Source organism: Anolis sagrei, chromosome 9 (assembly GCF_037176765.1).
Source record: "Anolis sagrei isolate rAnoSag1 chromosome 9, rAnoSag1.mat, whole genome shotgun sequence".
NCBI lineage: Eukaryota > Metazoa > Chordata > Lepidosauria > Squamata > Dactyloidae > Anolis > Anolis sagrei.
Genome location: NC_090029.1, coordinates 36,640,513 through 36,660,231, shown reverse-complemented (window position 1 = coordinate 36,660,231; position 19,719 = coordinate 36,640,513). Strand labels below are relative to the sequence as shown.

Below are 19,719 nucleotides of genomic sequence, written 5' to 3'. Positions count from 1 at the left end.
TCTCAGTTCTTGTGGGTATTTTTGGGCTATATGGCCATGTTCTAGAGGCATTTCTCCTGACGTTTCGCCTGCATCTATGGCAAGCTTCCTCAGAGGTGAGGTCTGCCTCTGAGGAAGCTTGCCATAGATGCAGGCGAAACGTCAGGAGAAATGCCTCTAGAACATGGCCATATAGCCCGAAAAAACCCACAAGAACTGAGTGGTTCCGGCCATGAAAGCCTTCGACAATACAATGACATATATGTCTGGAACATAAGCAATAGAGGGAAAATAGTAACATAAAACATGTTTTCTACACATTGATAAACCACAAAAATATTTTTGGTTCCATGGCACGGGGCCAATTAAGCAGGGTTTTTGTTGTTGCTGTTTTGTCTTACCGCAATGGCTGATATTCATCTCCTGAATAGAGATGTGGCTGGTTTCCATGCTTGTGCAGGTCAACTCCTGGTACTGCAAATTTGCTTCACCTTTCTGCTGCCACAGCTGGATCCAACGGATATCGCAGCTGCAGTTGAAACTATTTCGTTCCAACCTCCTACACAAAAACAGAGTGTGAGACTGTGAGAAAGGAAAGGTGAAAAGAAGGTGAAGTACAAAAAGGCTTCTCTCGGGCGCATGGAATAATTGTGGCCAAGGAAAGACTGCTGATGTTAGACAGAGTAGAACAGTGGTTCTCAACCTTCCTAATGCCGTGACCCCATAATACAGACCCTCATGTGGTGGTGACCCCCAACCATAACATTATTTACGTTGCTACTTCATAACAATCATTTTCCTACTGTTATAAATCATAATGTAAATAGGTTCTTGTGGGTTTTTTCGGGCTATAGGGCCATGTTCTAGAGGCATTTCTCCTGACGTTTCGTCTGCATCTATGGCAAGCATCCTCAGAGGTAGTGAGGTCGCCCTGAGTCCCTCTGAGGATGCTTGCCATAGATGCAGGCGAAACGTCAGGAGAAATGCCTCTTGAACATGGCCATATAGCCCGAAAAAACCCACAAGAATCTAGTGATTCCAGCCATGAAAGCCTTCGACAATACATAATGTAAATATCTGATGTGCAGGATGCATTTTCATTCACTGGACCAAACTGGGCACAAATACCCAATACACCCAAATGTGAATGCTAGTGGGTTTGGGCGAGGATTGATTTTGTAATTTGGGAGTTGTAGTTGCTGGGATTTATAGTTCTATTTATAGTTCACCTATAATCAAAGAGCATTCTGAACTCCACCAGCAATGGATTTGAACCAAACTTGGCTCCCATGACCAATGGAAAACCCTGGAAGGGTTTGATGGGCGTTGACCTTGAGTTTGGGAGTTGTAGTTCACCTATATCCAGAGAGCACTGTGGACTCATGCAATGCTGGATCTGGACCAAACTTGGCACGGATACTCAATATGCCCAAATGTGAACACTGGTGGAGTCTGGGGAAAACCGATCTTGACATTTGGGAGTTGTAGTTGCTGGGATTTATAGTTCACTTATAATCAAAGAGCATTCTGAACTCCACCAGCGATGGATTTGAACCAAACTTGGCTCCCATGACCAATGGAAAACACTGGAAGAGTTTGATGGGCGTTGACCTTGAGTTTGGGAGTTGTAGTTCACCTATATCCAGAGAGCACTGTGGACTCATGCAATGCTGGATCTGGACCAAACTTGGCACGAATACTCAATATGCCCAAATGTGAACACTGGTGGAGCCTGGGGAAAATAGATATTGACATTTGGGAGTTGTAGTTGCTGGGATTTATAGTTCACTTATAATCAAAGAGCATTCTGAACTCCACCAGCGATGGATTTGAACCAAACTTGGCTCCCATGACCAATGGAAAACACTGGAAGGGTTTGATGGGCGTTGACCTTGAGTTTGGGAGTTGTAGTTCACCTATATCCAGAGAGCACTGTGGACTCATGCAACGGTGGATCTGGACCAAACTTGGCACGAATACTCAATATGCCCAAATATGAACACTGGTGGAGTCTGGGGAAAATAGATCTTGACATTTGGGAGTTGTAGTTGCTGGGATTTATAGTTCATTACAATCAAAGAACATTCTGAACTCCACCAAAGATAGAATTGGCTCAAACTTCCCACATGGAATCCCCATGACCATCAGAAAATACTGTGTTTTTTGATGGTCTTTGGCAACCCCTCTGACACCCCCTCGCAACCCCCTCAGGGGTCCCGACCCCCAGGTTGAGAAGTGGGGACCGCATAGTTGGAAACAAAAGGTGCCAAGACAGAGTCTGAAGAAAATAAACTTGACTGGGTGCAGAAAATGTATATTGCATGTGATTCCTTCATGCAGACTAGCCCTGAGAGTCCCCAGTCATGTCCAGGGACTATTGCCCTAGCATGGCATTGAATCCACTTGAAAAAAAATCCTAATAATTTGGTGCTAAATATTAACTTGCTAAAAATTTAGCCATGGTGCTAAATATTAACTTGCTAAATATTTAGCCATGGTGCTAAATATTAACTTGCTAAAAATAGATTCAGCAATTTACATACTTTATGAAGTCTGGGCTAAAACCCAAGTAGGTTTACCTTCCAACCTGGATGAGGGCACTGGCTTATCCCTGAGTACTTGTAACAACTATGGGGAAAACCTGGAATCTTCACATGCTTTTGTAATAATGACCCTTTTGGAGATTTATTGGCGTACACACTATTGGGAATAACCATAACCTAGTATTCATGCAAAGGCAATTTAGGTTTCTCAGCTGTTATTTATGTATTTATTTATTTAAAGCTTTTATAACCCGGTCTTCTCGACCTCCGAAGAGGGACTCAGGCCGGTTCACAACAAAAGATTCATAGACAATAGTATAAAAACATCACCACCTCATAATACACTAATCCATAAAATACAATCATATAATTATATAAGGCCAGGTCGTCAGAATAAAATCACAATTCATCGATTCATCACCATCCGTCAGTGTGGTCAAGAGTTATTGACTCACTCATCAAATGCCATATTCCAAAGCCAGGATTTCACCAGCTTTCTAAAAGTCAGGAGAGAAGGGGCAGATCTAATCTCCAGCGGGAAAGAGTTCCAGAGCCGAGGGGCCACCACCGAGAAGGTCCTATCCCTCGTCCCCAACAGACGTGATTGCAAGGGTGGTGGGACCAAGAGCAGGGCCCCTTCAGAAGATCTTCACAACCTTGATGGTTCATAGGGGAGAATCTGTTCGGACAGATAAACTGGGCCAGAGTCCTTTAGGGATTTATAGGTCAACACCAGCACTTTGAATTGTGCTCGGAAGCTAATTGGCAGCCAGTGGAGCTGGTGCAACAGAGGAGTAGTATGCTCCCCGTACCCCGCTCCTGTTAGTAGTCTGGCTGCCACTCGTTGGACTAATTGGAGCTTCCGGGCAGTCTTCAGAGGCAACCCCACATAGAGAGCATTGCAGTAGTCTATATGGGATGTAACCTATGCGGGATGTAGACTGATATACCTGGTTATCTCTTTGAATCTGCAGAAAATCTGCAGAAAGTATATAGCAGATTTTCAGAAATGTTATTTCAGTTGCCCAAAATATCATTTACTCTCCCATAAAATATATTGCTTTTAAACATGCCCTCAGGAGACTAAAAAATAAGTAGTCTTCATTAAAGGTTAACATAGTTGATTTATTTATAAACTTAATGTATTTAGCATACAGGTACATTGCTTATTGGTTTCATATTAACTGAATTTATACTTAAAACTGTGCTATATATACTTCTGTGCAAACAGACTCATATATTAACTGAACATCTCACTGCAGCATACTGACTATTCTCATGCTCTAACTGACTCAACTGACTTCTAACTTCCTTTTTTAAATGTTTGGGTAATGCTTTATTTGGAAATAATTCCCACTCATGAGCATATTCAGGACTCTACTAATTAAGAGACATACATCCAATAAGAACACATGATAACACTTAAAACAAAGAAAACATAAGAACACACAGTAAAAATAAGCAAAGGAATTGAAAGTCTTTATTATTCCCTCCTCCATATGAGATATGCAGAGAATTAGTTAAGGCAAACCCATAGGCACCAATTCCTGGGTCATTCCAAACACAGGGTCATTTCAGAACAAATCCCCCAGATATCTCTATTCACCAGGGAATCGGAAGGGGGAAGGGGAGGGGAATGGGAACGGGAAAGGGAGGGGGAAGGGAGGGGGAAGGGAGGGGAATGGGAGGGGAAAGGAATGTGGAAGGGGAACGGGAAGGGGAAAGGAAGGGGGAAGGGAGAGGAAGGGGAGGGGAAACGAATCTGGAAGGGAAGGGGAAAGGAAGGGGAAAGGGAGGGGAAGGGAGGGGAGGGGAAGGGGAGGGAAAAGGAAGGGGAAAGGGAGGGGAATGGGAGGAGAAAGGAATGTGGAAGGGGAACGGGAAGGGGAAAGGAAGGGGGAAGGGAGAGGAAGAGGAGGGGAAACGAATCTGGAAGGGAAGGGGAAAGGGGAAGGGAGGGGAAGGGGAGGGGAGGGGAAAGGGAAGGGGAAAGGAAGGGGAAGGAGAGGGGAAAGGGAGGGGAAGGGAGGGGAGGGGAAGGGGAGGGGAAAGGAATGTGGAAGGGAAGGGGAAAGGGGAGGGGACCTCTAACTTATTTATTTTATTTCGTGTACTTCTACCCCGCCCTTCTCAACCCCCGAGGGGGGACTCAGGGCAACTTACAAAAAGGCACATCTTGGTGCCTAAACAAATACAATAACATATAAAACCAGCAATTAAATGGTCAACAATTAAAAACAATTAAAACAACAATATATCACACAGTCAATAGCCAATCTCAGACACAGCGTTCGCCAATTCAGAGTTCATATTTCGTTCCACCTTGTCCAATTCCTATCTGTCGTCACAGTCCCTTATTCCTCTGCCAGACTGCCCAAACGCCTGGTCCCACATCCATGTTTTTAATTTCCTTCTGAAGGAAAGGAGGGATGTTGCTGATCTAATCTCCCTGGGGATTGAATTCCATAAGTGAGGGGCCACCACCGAGAAGGCCCTGCTCCTCATCCCCGCCAATCTCACTTGTGACAGAGGCGAGGCTGAGAGCAGGGCCTCCCCAGAGGATCTCAGACTCCGAGATGGGACGTAAAGGGAGATGCATTCGGACAGATACCCTGGGCCGGAACCATATAGGGTTTTGTAGGTCAAAACCAGCACTGGATCAGCAGCCAGAGGAGCTGACATAACAGGGGGGTGGTGTGCTCCCTGTATGACGCTCCAGTGAGTAGTCTGGCTGCCTCCCGCTGGACTAATTGAAGTTTCCGAACAGTCTTCAAAGGCAACCCCACGTAGAGTGCGTTGCAGTAATCTATCCGGGATGACTCAAGCTTCCACGACATGCGAGTGTGGAGAAGAGCAAACTACAGACCACCTGCTGCAATGCAACCTGAGCCCTGCTACATACACAATGGAGGATCTTCTTATAGTAACACCAGAGGCACTCCAAGTGGCCAGATACTGGTCAAAGGACATTTAATAAACTACCAAGCTTACAAACTTTGTGTTTTGTCTGTCTGTCTGTTTGTTTGTTTGTTTGTTTTGTTCTGTTAGAAATGTAATACAATTGTTTAGTTGCCCCTGACACGATAAATAAATAAAATAAAAAGCAACAGAAAGCAATGGGCAATGGTACCAAGTAATGTACCTGAAGTACACATGACACTAGTTACTTTACAGATTCTGCAAATAGTCTACCCAATGAGTTAATGAACATTAAAAAGTTATTTTCACATACAGTCTCTTCCAAATCAGAGCCTGGAAAATTTGAGGGTTTTTTTTTCTCTCTACAGCTTCCAGAAACCACCTTTGCATCTTGTCCTATGCTTGTCATAAACACACACACACTCCCACTCCCATTGTGAAGTCTTGACTCTGCCTTCTCCTCTCCTCTGCTTCAATTCCCCCTGTTTATAGGCCTTGCAAATAGTGTGGAGATGTTCCTTTGTATTAGTTTTTGGGTGAAGCTAGATCAGTCTTAGTTGTCCTAAGCTAGTTTTTCTGCAGCAGAGCTATAGAGGCTCGGATATTGTCTGGAATCCTAGGCCCAAGCAATTCAAACAGGCATTCTTAACACCCACTGCATTTAGCAGTATTATTATATCACCAGTCCAAAGGACAACAGAAGCTTATAACCAGCCTAAGCTTCACAGGAAAGAAGATTAAGACAGTTTATAATCATTGCTTTGCATCAGAGGCAGAAAAGACTCCAGAAAGATAACTGCAACCAGCAAATTCTCCTTTTGTAATGTATTGTTTTAAGTTGCCTTATGATAGTCCCGGGTGGAGTTAATCCTTTATCCATCTTGTTTCAGTAAACTCGTTTTGGTTATATTTTCACCTTGCCTAAAGTGCCTCTGTCTGCTAAGGGTCTTAATCTTAACAGAAGGTATACAGATAGCACCCGAGTAAAGCCAGACAATATAGTTTTCCCAAAGGCTCGGGCGTGCCATCACACCCATATACACATTCGAAATACCGTATATTGCATTTGCAAATTTTCTCAATCATTTGTGAGTTATCGTATCAGGCAACTGAAATAAAAAAGATGCATACCCTTTTGTCAAATTCTCAAAAGCATATATATATATATATATATATATATATCTTTGTTGTTTTGTGCAGCTATTGTCAATGTCGTGCAGTGGCGCTGCTCCACAACAAGCCTAAAAATGATTCTTGCAAATGTGAAAATTCTCAAGAAAAACAGCAGGAAATGCCTCAGCATCTCATTATCAAGGAGGATTTACACCTCTAAAACACAAGCACTCTTCCCTTTCACGTACATACATACTATCTCTTCTTTTTAGCTCATGGGAATGAGCGGGGAGAGTTAGACTTCCTGATGCTCCTTCCTGACTATGGAGATCTAGGGGCCATTGTGGGTTGTGACTAGTTGTTAGGTGCAAGAAAACAGTCTCTGCAGCTTAGGGCCAGCTGAGCCAGGAAGGTTCCTGCAGGGTGCATCTACACCGTAGAATTAATGTAATTTAACACCTCTTTAATGCTATGGAATCCTCCGAGTCGAAGATTTACAAAGTCTTTTGCCTTTGTGACGAAATAGCATTGGTGACAAGTCCCATCATTCCATAGCATTGAGCCATAGCAGTTGCGTCAAACTGTATTAATTGTGTAGATCAGTGTTTCTCAACCTTGCTAATGCCATGACCCCTTAATACAATTCCTCATGTTGTGACAACCTCCAAACATAAAATTATTTTTGTTGCTAATTCATAACTGTAATTTTGCTAGTTATGAATCGCAATGTAAACATCTGATAGGCAGGATGTATTTTCATTCACTGGACCAAATTTGGCACAAATACCCAATACGCCCAAATCGGAATACTGGTGGGGTTGTGGGGAAGATTGATTTTGTCATTTGAGAGTTGTAATTACTGAGATTTATAGTTCACCTACAATCAAAGATCATTCTGAACTCCAACAATGATGGAATCAAACTTAGCACAAAGAACTCCCACAACAAACAGAAAATACTGGAAGGTTTGGTGGCCATTGACCTTGAGTTTTGGAGTTGTAGTTCACCTATATCCAGAGAGCACTGTGAACTCAAACAATGATGGATCTGGACCAAACTTGGCAAGAATACTCAATATGCCCAAATGTGAACACTGGTGGAGTTTGGGGAAAATAGACCATGACATTTGGGAGTTATAGTTGCTGGGATTTATAGTTCACTTATAATCAAAGAGCATTCTGAAGCCCACCAATGATAGAACTGGACCAAACTTCCTACACAGAACCCATATGCCTTGAAGGGACTCTGTGGCATGAGCCTCTTTCCAGCCTTGCAGTATTTCTCCCTCGCCCCGTACATGTGCATCACACTGCCATGCGCCAAGTCTCAGAAACAGCCCTCCCCTTGGCTGAGAGGCTGGCCAGTCACAGCAGAGAAGGCCTCTTGGGAGGATTTGCTGTCTGTTTCCCAAAAGGAAGAGAAGGATAGGCAGAGGGGTCTTCCGCCTTCCCTGCCAAAGGGTTTCTAAGACCATCATAAAATCCTAGAATCCAAGAGTTGGAAGAGACCTCCTGGGCCATCATCCAGTCCAACCCCATTCTGCCAAGAAGCAGGAATATTGCATTCAAATCACCCCTGACAGATGGCCATCCAGCCTCTGTTTCAAAGCTTCCAAAGAAGGAGCCTCCACCACACTCTGGGGCAGAAAGTTCCACTGCTGAACGGCTCTCACAGTCAGGAAGTTATTCCTCGTGTTCAGATGGAATTGCCTTTCTTGTAGTTTGAAGCCATTATTCCGCATCCTAGTCTCCAAGGAAGCAGTAAACAAGTCCCTCCCTCCTCCCTGTGGCTTCCTCTCACATACTTATGGCTATCATATCTCCTCTCATCCTTCTCTTCTTCAGGCTAAACATGCCCAGCTCCTTAAGCCGCTCCTCATAGGGCTTGTTCTCCAGACCCTTGATCATTTTAGTCACCCTCCTCTGGACACATTCCAGCTTGTCAATATCTCTTTTCAATTGTGGTGCCCAGAATTGAAATATCAGGAATATATGTTTTGTGATGGTCTTTGGCAACCCCTCTGTAACCCTCTTGTGACACCTCCCCTCCCCGGGGTCCCGACCTCCAGTTTGAAAAACACTGGTGTAGATACACTCTTAGTTAATTTGTTCACACTACTTTACAGCTCTCAGTCCTACAATAATACAGAGAAGAATACTTGAAAATCCATTGCCTCCTAATAATGGGGGAGATATGATTTCTTCTAGGAATGCATCTGTTTGCACGTGCTCTGAACACCTTCACATTTGCAGTGATCAGGCTGGGATCCTATGTCGCATCTTCCTTTCACATACCCACTTCCCTTCTTGCCCAGACATGTTCAATAAATGCAAGGCTCTCTCCATAATGCTCTGTCTTAACACATTGACTCAGAGTGGCTGCTGCTTGGGGACATGAGGCAACCAGCAACCCATCATGCATTTTAATTGAACGAAGAAGCCATCCTAGCCTATACAGTGATCCCCCATCGACCGGGCAGGGCAGGGCAGATGGGAATTCTACTTTTTAATGGACTCCATTTAAAAGACACTTGCATTTTATATACTGATAATTTTTATTAATATTATTGATCTCTCTCTTAGCTAGGAGTCACATTAGTGGATATGCCCCTCCTCGGAGTGCTGTAAGGTCCCCTACAAAATCACAAGCCTTGATTGATCCCTTGAGGGAAATGTTAAAGCAAAAGAGATCATTTGGATATTGTGAGAAATAAGGAAATAGAAACATGGAAGTGCTAAAATATTTGTTAAGCACAGTGGAGAATTGTAGACTGTTCAGTAATCTAGGATGTACCTCCTAAAGCCCAGGGATCTATAATACAAAGATACAAAAACAATATCCTCCAACGGAAATGGGGAAATTATGTTGTGCAGAAGCGGATTTTAGCCAAGTCCCATGCAAAAGACACACAGGCAAGAGGAAAAAGGAACAGCAGAGGCATACACTTGCAGTGTTGCATACAAAATCAAATAGTGCAACAAACTTGCATAGTCCTTGCAAGTAACACAGAATAAGGCATCTTCATCTTCATTCAAATAAGAGAGCAAAACATAAACCTTGAGTAAACAGCTATTCCACCATAGCAAAGAGCATCACTGTTACAGCATAGCAGCTTTACAGCATATTGCTTCTCCTCCACAGAGTAGCGCATTGCTTCTCCAAACTGTATTCTAAAATCCATACAGTTACATCCCACTGGATGTGGCCCAAACATGCTGGCTGACCTACATTACCAGCTGCACATAATAATTAACAACATAAGGTTTTTCTTTAACACACACTTGATCCTACTATGACTTACTGTAACAAATTATGCCCACCCAGTCTAAACAATGTTTATAGATTGCGGGGGGCCAAATTTAAATATCAAAATGGTCAAAGATTCTCCTCTCTCCTCTGCAAAGTACACTTTCCACTAACTGTAACTTGTTATTTCAGAGACAACAGATAAATTAAGAGCAAGTGTTCCTTATCTGGAGGTTCCTCTACCATGGAAACAAAGTGTTCCAACCTCAAGGTTGCTACACCATGGAGACAAGAGTATACTATGCACTTATGAGGCTGAGCTGCAAGTAAACAAAAGCACACAACTATTCATTGCCTATTATCCATCTGGAAACTCATTTTTATGAGTTTGTACCTAAGGTCAGTGCAACTATGGTTCCATGTTACATCTCAGGCATGAACAAACTTTGGCCCTCCAGGTGTTTTGGACTTTAATTCCCACAATTCCTACTGGCTGTAAGGAATTATGGGTGTTGAAGTCCAAAACACCTGGAGGGCCGAAGTTTGCCCAAGCCTGAGATATCTGCACTTAATATGTGACATTGAATGTGTTCTGAAAATGACCTCAAAGTTTGGCATGTTGGATTGAAAGACTGAAGCAGGCAGGTAATAACTATGCATGAAGCCAAACAACATTAATTTAATTTTGCAATGCAGATGTTAATCGACAGGACTTCTAGCCATTCCTTCCAAAAGAGCACCAAAAATGAAAGAAGTGTGTGGTTTCTCTCCTCACTAGGCTACAACATTTCCTGTTCCCATGTGTTTTGTCACGCGCTGGGCCTGTAATAATTGACTTTTGAAATAGGACGTGCACCTCGTGCCCAGCGGGAAGCCAGGGGCGCCTCGAAAGAGGCCTTTAAGGATTTTCCCATAGAGATAGTCTTTAGAGTCTTTAATGATGTAACAAAGTCCTTTATTATTGAACAAATCCAACAGATATTTCTCAAATCTTCATTGGGTCAAACAAATGCTTCAAGGCTTTGAATCAACTGGTGGCTTCCTTAATCTTGTCCACAAGGGACAAGCAACTATCTTAATTAACTGTTCCTTTACTTTAGAGGAAAACCTTTTGTTAACCTCTTCCAGGCTGACTATAATCAAATCCTTACTGATGTGGGTCCTACTACAAAATTCAAACTGCGTCTTGAGCACTGAGTAGACCTACCAGTAAAGGCTTGCAGATTCTCCAGCTGGAGTTCTCTGGGTCTGTAAAGCTGTTTTCCCTCCGGAATGTCCCTGGAATTTCCTGGACTTCAGTTTCCCTGGATGATCTTGAGAAATGAAGCTTTTGTGCAGGTGAAGCTTGTCCACGTCCTCTAACTTAGCTTTCCTCACTAAGACTAACTAAAAATGGCTCCCTCTTCCCTTCCCATCTCCCTGGAAGAAGGGGCAGATCCAAACTTAACAATGAAAAACAAGTGGCTTGCCCTATGATTGCAAACCAAAGGAAGCCATCTTTTTGCAGAATCTTTGAATGCAAACACTTAATATAAAGAAAATAAAGTTGGAGCTCCTGGTACAGATGTACCAGCACACCATGAGTTTCCCAAGACTCTGGCCTAGCAGTCCACACTTTTCCGAAAAGGAATCTGAATCAGTTTGAATGCACCTCCCAGAAATCAGGATGCAAAGGAGAGCTACCATCACAAAACCTCAGAGCAGAACTGTGAGCCATAACACACTTCCTTCCCAGATCTTTCTTAATACATTAATATGTGCCATGAATAATACAACAGCTATGTGCCTCCATGTGGACTTTACCAATGGTTTGTTTCCGCAATATCAGTGATGTAACACATCCTAATCGCCGTGCCCAAGAGGGCTTTTGTGCAAATTAACTCCCAGCGTTTTAGTGGACATGCTACGCATCCACACTGAATGGGAGTTCTGCTACATGAGGGACACGGCATAGGTTGAGATTCTGTCTTAAAAATACATTGATTTCAGTCTGCTGTTCTGAACTCTGCAATATTCATCCAAGGCATCTGTTGGAATTTGAATATTAGATCAGGACTCCAAGAAATCAGAATGTGATCCAACTGACTGACGAAGGCAAAGGCAAACCTCCTCTGAATAAATCCTGCCAGCAAAATGCTAGAAGAAGGCTGCCATAAGTCTGATTTGAGTTCAAGGCACATTATTTATTTATTTATTTATTTATTTGCGACGTTTATATAGAATCCTAGAATCAAAGAGTTGGAAGAGACCTCCTGGGCCATCATCCACTCCAACCCCATTCTGGCAAGAAGCAGGAACATTGCATTCAAATCACCCCTGACAGATGGCCATCCAGCCTCTGCTTAAAAGCTTCCCAAGAAGGAGCCTCTCTGGGGCAGAGAGTTCCACTGCTGAACGGCTCTCACAGTCAGGAAGTTCTTCCTCATGTTCAGGTGGAATCTCCTCTCTTGTAGTTTGAAGCCATAGCTCCATTGCGTCCTAGTCTCCAAGGAAGCAGAAAACAAGCTTGCTCCCTCCTCCTCCTCCCTGTGGCTTCCTCCCACATATTTATACATGGCTCTCATATCTCCTCTCAGCCTTCTCTTCTTCAGGCTAAACATGCCCAGCTCCTTAAGCCGCTCCTCATAGGGCTTGTTCTCCAGACCCTTGATCATTTTAGTCGCCCTCCTCTGGACACATTCCAGCTTGTCAATATCTCTCTTGAATTGTGGTGCCCAGAATTGGACACAATATTCCAGGTGTGGTCTAACCAGAGCAGAATAGAGGGGTAGCATTACTTCCCTAGATCTAGACACTAGGCTCCTCTTGATGCAGGCCAAAATCCCATTGGCTTTTTTTGCCGCCACATCACATTCCTGGCTCATGTTTAATTCATGTTGTCCACGAGGACTCCAAGATCATTTTCACACGTACTGCTCTCGAGCCAGGCATCTCCCATTCTGTATCTTTGCTTTTCGTTTTTCCTGCCAAAGTGGAGTATCTTGCATTTGTCACTGTTGAACTTCATTTTGTTAGTTTTGGCCCTTCATCTCTCCTTAGAACCATGGATTGCCCATGCCTATTAGGTCTCTTCACCAGATTATGGAGCCAACACACTGACATTGGTTACATTAGGGAGTTATCTTTACAGGAAACCAATCTAGCATGGGCAACCTTCTTTCCCAAGGTCATTCCATGATCTCGTAAGACATTTTTCTGCAAACAATGTGAGCAGTGTTTCTATCTGTTGCACTGCTCATTCCTTCACCAAAGTGTTTCGCTCTGTATTGGGAAATGATGACAAGTGTGGAAGTTTTCAGGGTTTCTGTTTAGGTTTCACCCAAATTGTAATGAATTAATGTTTCAAGGTTCAATCCCATCAGGAAGCAAGCTGAGCATGAAATGTAAATTCTTGTTTATTTCATTCTCGCAGGGGGGAATGGAAAAAAAAACAAAAACAAAGATGCTCTCCCTACTGAGCAGGGTAATACTCGGTTTTGTACATGCACAATTATTTTTCACATTTAAGGATTTTCTTTTAGTAACCATGTAATTTCTCAAAAGCTAATCTACACAAAACAATTATTGACACAAAATATTGGGCCTGCAGAAATGAAATTTTCACATTAAAAATCGCAAATATGCCAATATCTTTAAAAATGTGTAGTGTTCTGCCCAGACGCTATCTTAATTACAGATCAGAGACTATATAGTTCAATCAAACAGAAATTTATTAACTGACAAGGATTTTAAACTTTCTCTCCTCCTGAGTCTCACTACAAAGTCTTTATGAGGAGAGGTAAAGTCTTTGAGAGATTGCCACAGTTCGGGCCAAACTGAGGCTCTTGAATCTTTATTTCTTCTTATTGTCTCTTTCTTATATGGTGGATTGGCTATGTCTGGTGTACGAGGAGGTTTAGCCCTGAAATGGTTCAATTCGTTCCTCCGGGACCGGAGACAGAGGATGGAGTGGTCAGGCCAAAGCTCTGAGAGCTCCTGCCTTTGCTGTGGAGTGAGTTCCCCAGGGTGCCATCCTCTCGCCCCTCTTGTTTCATATCTACGTCCGGCCACTTGCTGGACTGGTGCGGAGCTTTGGCATAGAGTGCTACCAGTATGCAGATGATACCCAGCTACTCTTGCATCTCGAACCTGGAACAACCATGATTCCTGAGAACTTTAGGCTGTGTTTGGAAGCAGTGATGAGTTGCCTGCGAGCGAGCAGACTCAAAGTGAATCCTGCAAAAACGGAGATCCTCTGGCCCGGCCAGCCGCCAGAATTAATCCCGACTCTGCCTGATTTCGATGGGGAAGCTCTGGTTCCGTCTGCCCCTGTTCAAAGCCTTGGGGTTGTGTCGGACTCATCGCTGATGATGGAGGCCCAGGTCACTGCCATAAGGAAGCAGGCCTTTTTTCATCTTCACCAGGCAAGGAAATTGGCATCCGACCTTTCGGTAGAAACATTGGCAATGGTCATCCACGCAACAGTCACCATGAGGTTGGACTCTTGCAACGCCTTATATGCCGGCCTTCCAAAGTCAATAACCCAGAAGATTCGGATGGTGCAAAATGCGGCGGCCAGGCTGCTAGTGGGATCATCTATGTTGTTGTTCATTTGTTCAGCCGTCTCACTCTTCGTGACCTCATGGACCAGCCCACGCCAGAGCTCCCTGTTGGCCATCACCACCTCCAGCTCCTTCAAGGTCAGTCCAGTCACTTCAAGGATGCCATCCATCCATCTTGCCCTTGATCGGCCCCTCTTCCTTTTCCCTTCCACTTTCCCCAGCATCATTGTCTTCTCCAGGCTTTGCTGTCTCCTCATGATGTGGCCAAAGGACTTCAACTTTGTCTCTAGTCTCCTTCCCTCCAATGAGCAGTCGGGCTTTATTTCCTGGAGGATGGACTGGTTGGATCTTCTCGCAGTCCAAGGCACTCTCAGAACGTTAAGATCCCATATGACACCGATTCTGCAACAACTGCTTTGGCTACCAATAGAACATCAGATCTCTTACAAGATCCTGACCCTGACATTGAGAGCTCAAAATGGCCAAGGACCTTTATCTCTTAGGGACCGCCTCATTCCTTTTCCCCATCAGTGGTCACCTCAATCCACCCAGGAAAATCTCCTCTACGTCCCGGGCCCGAAGGAGGGAGGGACACTGGGAAGCTACAAGGCGTAGTAGAGCTTTTTCGACCTATGCTCCCATTCTGTGGAACTCATTGCCTCCATACGTTAGAGCAATGTCGGAGTTGCGACCTTTTGTAAAGGTGCTCAAGACTTGGCTGTTTGGTTGTGCATTTCAGTAATCAGATCTAATTTTCCAAATAGTCGCTGTTGAATGTTTTTATGTTGTGTAAATGCTATTTTAGATTGTAAGTCGCTCGGAGCACCTTGGTGGAGAGCGACTAATTAAGAAATAAAGTGAAGTGAAGTGTTCAACTGTCTCTAAGATAGTCTCAATATTGAACTCTGGCTGGACTTGAACACATCTTATACAGCTCCAACGGGACTTGCTATTTGTATGTAGACCTTTCAGATTTCCTCTCTCTTCACCTGACTCTTCCAAGAACCAGAAGTGACTTGCCTGAGGCTCTGTCCCTGAGGGGATTCTTTAAGGGGCAAGGTGACAGAGGCTTCAAATGCAAATAGGCTGTCTAGACTGACCCCCCAGAAACGGAACATAAAATATTAATCCCTCTGACTAAAAGGGGCTTAACTAGTGGTAAACAGTGAGGATCTTCATGGGGCACAACATGTGCCCCTCTCTGAATATGTCAAAATGTGTTTAGCTACCCCTTCTTGTGATAATAATCCCACTTGCCTTACATTAAAAGTAGCTTAAGAAGCAGGAGAACTTAATGGTACTCTTAAGAATAACTGAAGTGCTCTGATATCAACTTAGTTCTTTGCTTCATCTTTCTCATTACTGATACCACTCTGAGAGGCACAATTCTCCAGGAACTCAGGAAAGAATAATTTTAGCCCTGTTCTGTTTTCCCTCCCATATATTACAGGGATTGGAGCCATTCTGTGTGCATGAACAAGAATTTCTACCTCAATGTTATGGACTTTCCCTACAGGTCTGTCTCCAGGCTAACCATTTGCCTCCACTACAACGTCTGTTGAAACTGGCCATTAAAGAGTTTGAGTGACCATCCATTAGCCAGTGGTTCCCAACCTTTGGGCCTCCCGGTGTTTTGGACTTCAACTGCCAGAAATTCCAGCCAATTCACCAGCTGTTATGAACTATGGGAACTGAAGTTCAAAACACCTGGAGGCCCCAAAGTTGGGAAATACTGCATTAGCACAAGCAACCAATACCAAATTCAGCATTTTAATTGTTTCATTTTTACAGTTTTGACAGAAAAAGCACACAGAGAGACGCTGAGATTATACTCATCGTATCCAAATACGAGGGTTGAATGAAAAGTAATGCCTCCACCTTTGTATCTCCTCAACAGATGGCAGTACTGGTATGCGGCAGATACTGGCTGGTTCAGTAGACTCTCCTCTACAGTTCCGTTTTGGCAGGAAGCCTTAGCATTGAATAGTTGTGTTGTTAAAGTGTGAAGTATGGAACCCTGCACAACACAGTTGGTCAATGCAACTTAAGCAACTCATTGAATTCTTGACAGCAGAAGGTGTCACCCCAAAGGAGATTCATCAGAGAATGCAAGCTGTTTATGCTGATTGTGTTGATGTGAGTACTGTGCATCGTTGAGTGAGTAAGTTAAAAATGTTGAGGTGGGAACATCTGACTTGCGTGACAAACAAAAAGTTGGGCGTCCTGTGACAGCAACCACCAAGTTTCATAAGCAAAAAGGTTGACAGATTGATTCAGGATGATCATCGTATCGCTCAGAGAGAAACTGGCATTTCACAAGAATGTGTGGGTCACATTATTGCTTTAATTGGCTATCTGAAGATCTGTGCATGATGGGTACCCAGGATGAGAGAACTGTGAGACGCTTGTTGCGGAAACAGGGTGTCGACTTTTTCCATGACGGCTTAGGAAAGCAAAAAATTTACCAATACTTAGGAAAGCAAAAAATTTATAAGATCTCAGACAAACAAAGGGAAATACTAAATAAAGAAATAACAGAATCAGAGATAAAAACAACAATAAAAAACCTAAAACCAAACAAAGCACCGGGCCCGGACGGGCTGTCAGCAGGTTACTACAAAGTATTCCAACAAGAACTCATACCATACTTGATGAAAATAATGAACAATGCAAGAATAAATAAAGAAATACCAAACTCGTGGAGACAGGCCAATATAACAGTAATTCATAAAGAAAATTCGGACCCGGAGGATGTTAAAAATTACCGCCCGATATCGTTACTTAATGTGGATTATAAAATTTTTAGTAGTATTATGGCGGAAAGATTAAAGAAGATTCTGGTAACATATATAGATGAAGATCAAGCGGGCTTCTTACCAAATAGGCAACAGAAAGATAACGTAAGGACGGTAATAGATCTGATTGAATACTATGAAATTTATCATCAAAAAAAAGTTATGTTTATGGCGATCGATGCCGAGAAGGCATTTGATAATGTCAATTGGGATTTTTTCAAATTTTTAATGAGGGAGATCGATGTAGGATACTACTTTCAAAATGCGGTGGAAGCAATTTATGATAAGCAGGAGGCCAAAATTATAATTAATGGACATGAAACAGAAACGATCCAAATAGAAAAGGGAACCAGGCAGGGATGCCCTTTATCACCCCTATTATTTGTACTATCATTAGAAGTGCTGTTAAAAAGGATAAGAGAGGAAAAGACTCTGGAGGGGGCTAGAATACAGGGATTTGATTACAAATATAAAGCTTTCGCAGATGATGTTATCTGCGTTATAGAGAATCCAAAAGAAAAGACAGGAAATTGGCTGCAAGAAATAAAAAATTACGGGGAGGTGGCTGGATTCAAAATGAATTTGGAAAAAACAAAAGCAATAGTTAAAAATATTGGAGAAAGGGAAAAAGAAGAAATACAAAATAAATGGAAGATTCAAATTGTCCCAAAAATTAAATATTTAGGGATTCAGATATCGGCGAAAAATCTGCAACTTCTACAAAATAATTATATAAACAAATGGAAAGAAATCAAAAAAGATTTGGACAGATGGAAAAATTCAAACTTATCTCTACTAGGAAGGATCGCCTCTGTGAAAATGAAAATTTTACCTAAAATGATATTTTTATTTCAGAACTTACCTATAATTAGGAATGTGGGATTGATTAAAAATTGGAATAGGGATATCACGAAATACATTTGGAACAACAAAAAACCTAGAATTCATTACAAAAATTTAATAGAACAAAAAGAAAAAGGCGGCCTGGCAGCCCCAGACTTGAAAACATACTTTGAAGCGGTGGCACTAACATGGGCCAGAGATTGGACTATGTTAAGGAAAAAAAAGCTACTAACCCTGGAGGGGATAGACCTAAGAGCAGGGTGGCATCAATATATTTGGTACAAGGGGAAAGAAAAGGAAAAAAATTTCGGGAATCATTTCACGAGGTCTGCAATTTTAAAAGTCTGGGATAAATATAAAACTAAACTGTACAATAAAACACCCCTTTGGGTCTCCCCGTTGGAGGCCACACAGAGAAGGTGCCTTGGATGGTCTGATTGGCCCATATATAAAGAAATTCTAAAAGATAAACTTGGTAAGAAAGAATTAAAAGAACAACAGGAGCTTATCTTAATGGACAAAAATATATCATGGTTTCACTATTGGCAGATTAAGGAGAAATTTAAACTAGACCAAAAACTAGGATTTGCACAGGGTAATGAATTTTGGGATAGTATAATGAATACGGACAAAAAATTAATCACCAAAATATACAAAAAACTGTTAGACTGGTACCTGGACCAGAAGGAGGAGAAAAACTATATGAGAAGATGGAATGAAAATATACACAGAAACATCAGAAGAGAAGAATGGGAAAAAATATGGAAAAAAAGGTTGAAGTTCACATATGCAGTGGAGCTCAGAGAGAACTGGGTCAAAATATCACAAAGGTGGTACTTGACACCCAAAAAATTGGGGAGGATTTACAACAATTCAAGCACTACGTGCTGGAAGTGTAAAAGTAAAGAGGGGTCCTTTTTCCACCTATGGTGGACGTGCGAGAAAGCAAAAAGGTACTGGAGAGTGATACATAAGGAAATCCAAAACATGTTAAAAATACAACTTCCCCTAAAACCGGAGATACTTCTACTAGGAATGTATGACAAAACACTAGATAAGGATAAAGACAAAATCCTTTTCCTGGCATTGACAGCGGCGAGAATGTGTTACGCCAAAATGTGGAGACAAGAAGAAACTCCGGGTGACAAGGAATGGATAGCGAAAATGCTAGACATCAGGAATCTAGACAAACTCACCTTCTTATTGCTAAAGAATAAGGAAACTAAAAGAAAAGAGACTGACTGGAATGAAGTTACAGAATACTTGAAAAACAAGAATAAAGAAATAATAATATGAACTAGATAGAGAAAGACTGGAATACGATAAAAAGAGGGAAAGAAAGATATCTGAAGAAAAGTGTAAGAATGGAACTGACAAGGAAGACTCCATGACGATACCAGGAGGTCAACATCTTTTTTTTTTCTTTCTTTTACTTTTTACCTTTATACGTTTGTAGCACATATAATATTGATTTTTGATAATCTTTGTACTTCTTGATATATATTCTGCTGATACTTTCTTTTCTTTTTTTCTTTTTTTTTCTCTTTTTTTTTCTCTTTTTTCTCTTTTTTCTTCTTTCCCTTTTCTCGTTTTTTTTTTTATTTAAAAAAAAAAAAGTAAAAAAAAAAAAAGAAAACTTGTTCATCGTTGGCAGAAATGTCTCCAATTGTCTGGTGATTATGTGGAAAAGTGAACAGTGGTAGTTAAAGAGCATATTCTAAGGGTTATTTCTGCATTTGA

General features: G+C 42.2%; 1 protein-coding gene across 3 annotated transcripts in view; it reads right to left on the bottom strand.

The window, feature by feature from the left end:
• Positions 1-19,719, bottom strand: part of NTRK3 (neurotrophic receptor tyrosine kinase 3) — an 850,080-nt gene that overhangs the window by 525,215 nt on the left and 305,146 nt on the right. For all 3 annotated transcript variants that reach the window (XM_060755167.2, XM_067471458.1, XM_060755166.2), the window contains exon 5: positions 381-538. In XM_060755167.2, coding sequence (XP_060611150.2) covers positions 381-538 — 158 coding nt within the window. The remainder of the gene's footprint in view (positions 1-380; positions 539-19,719) is intronic.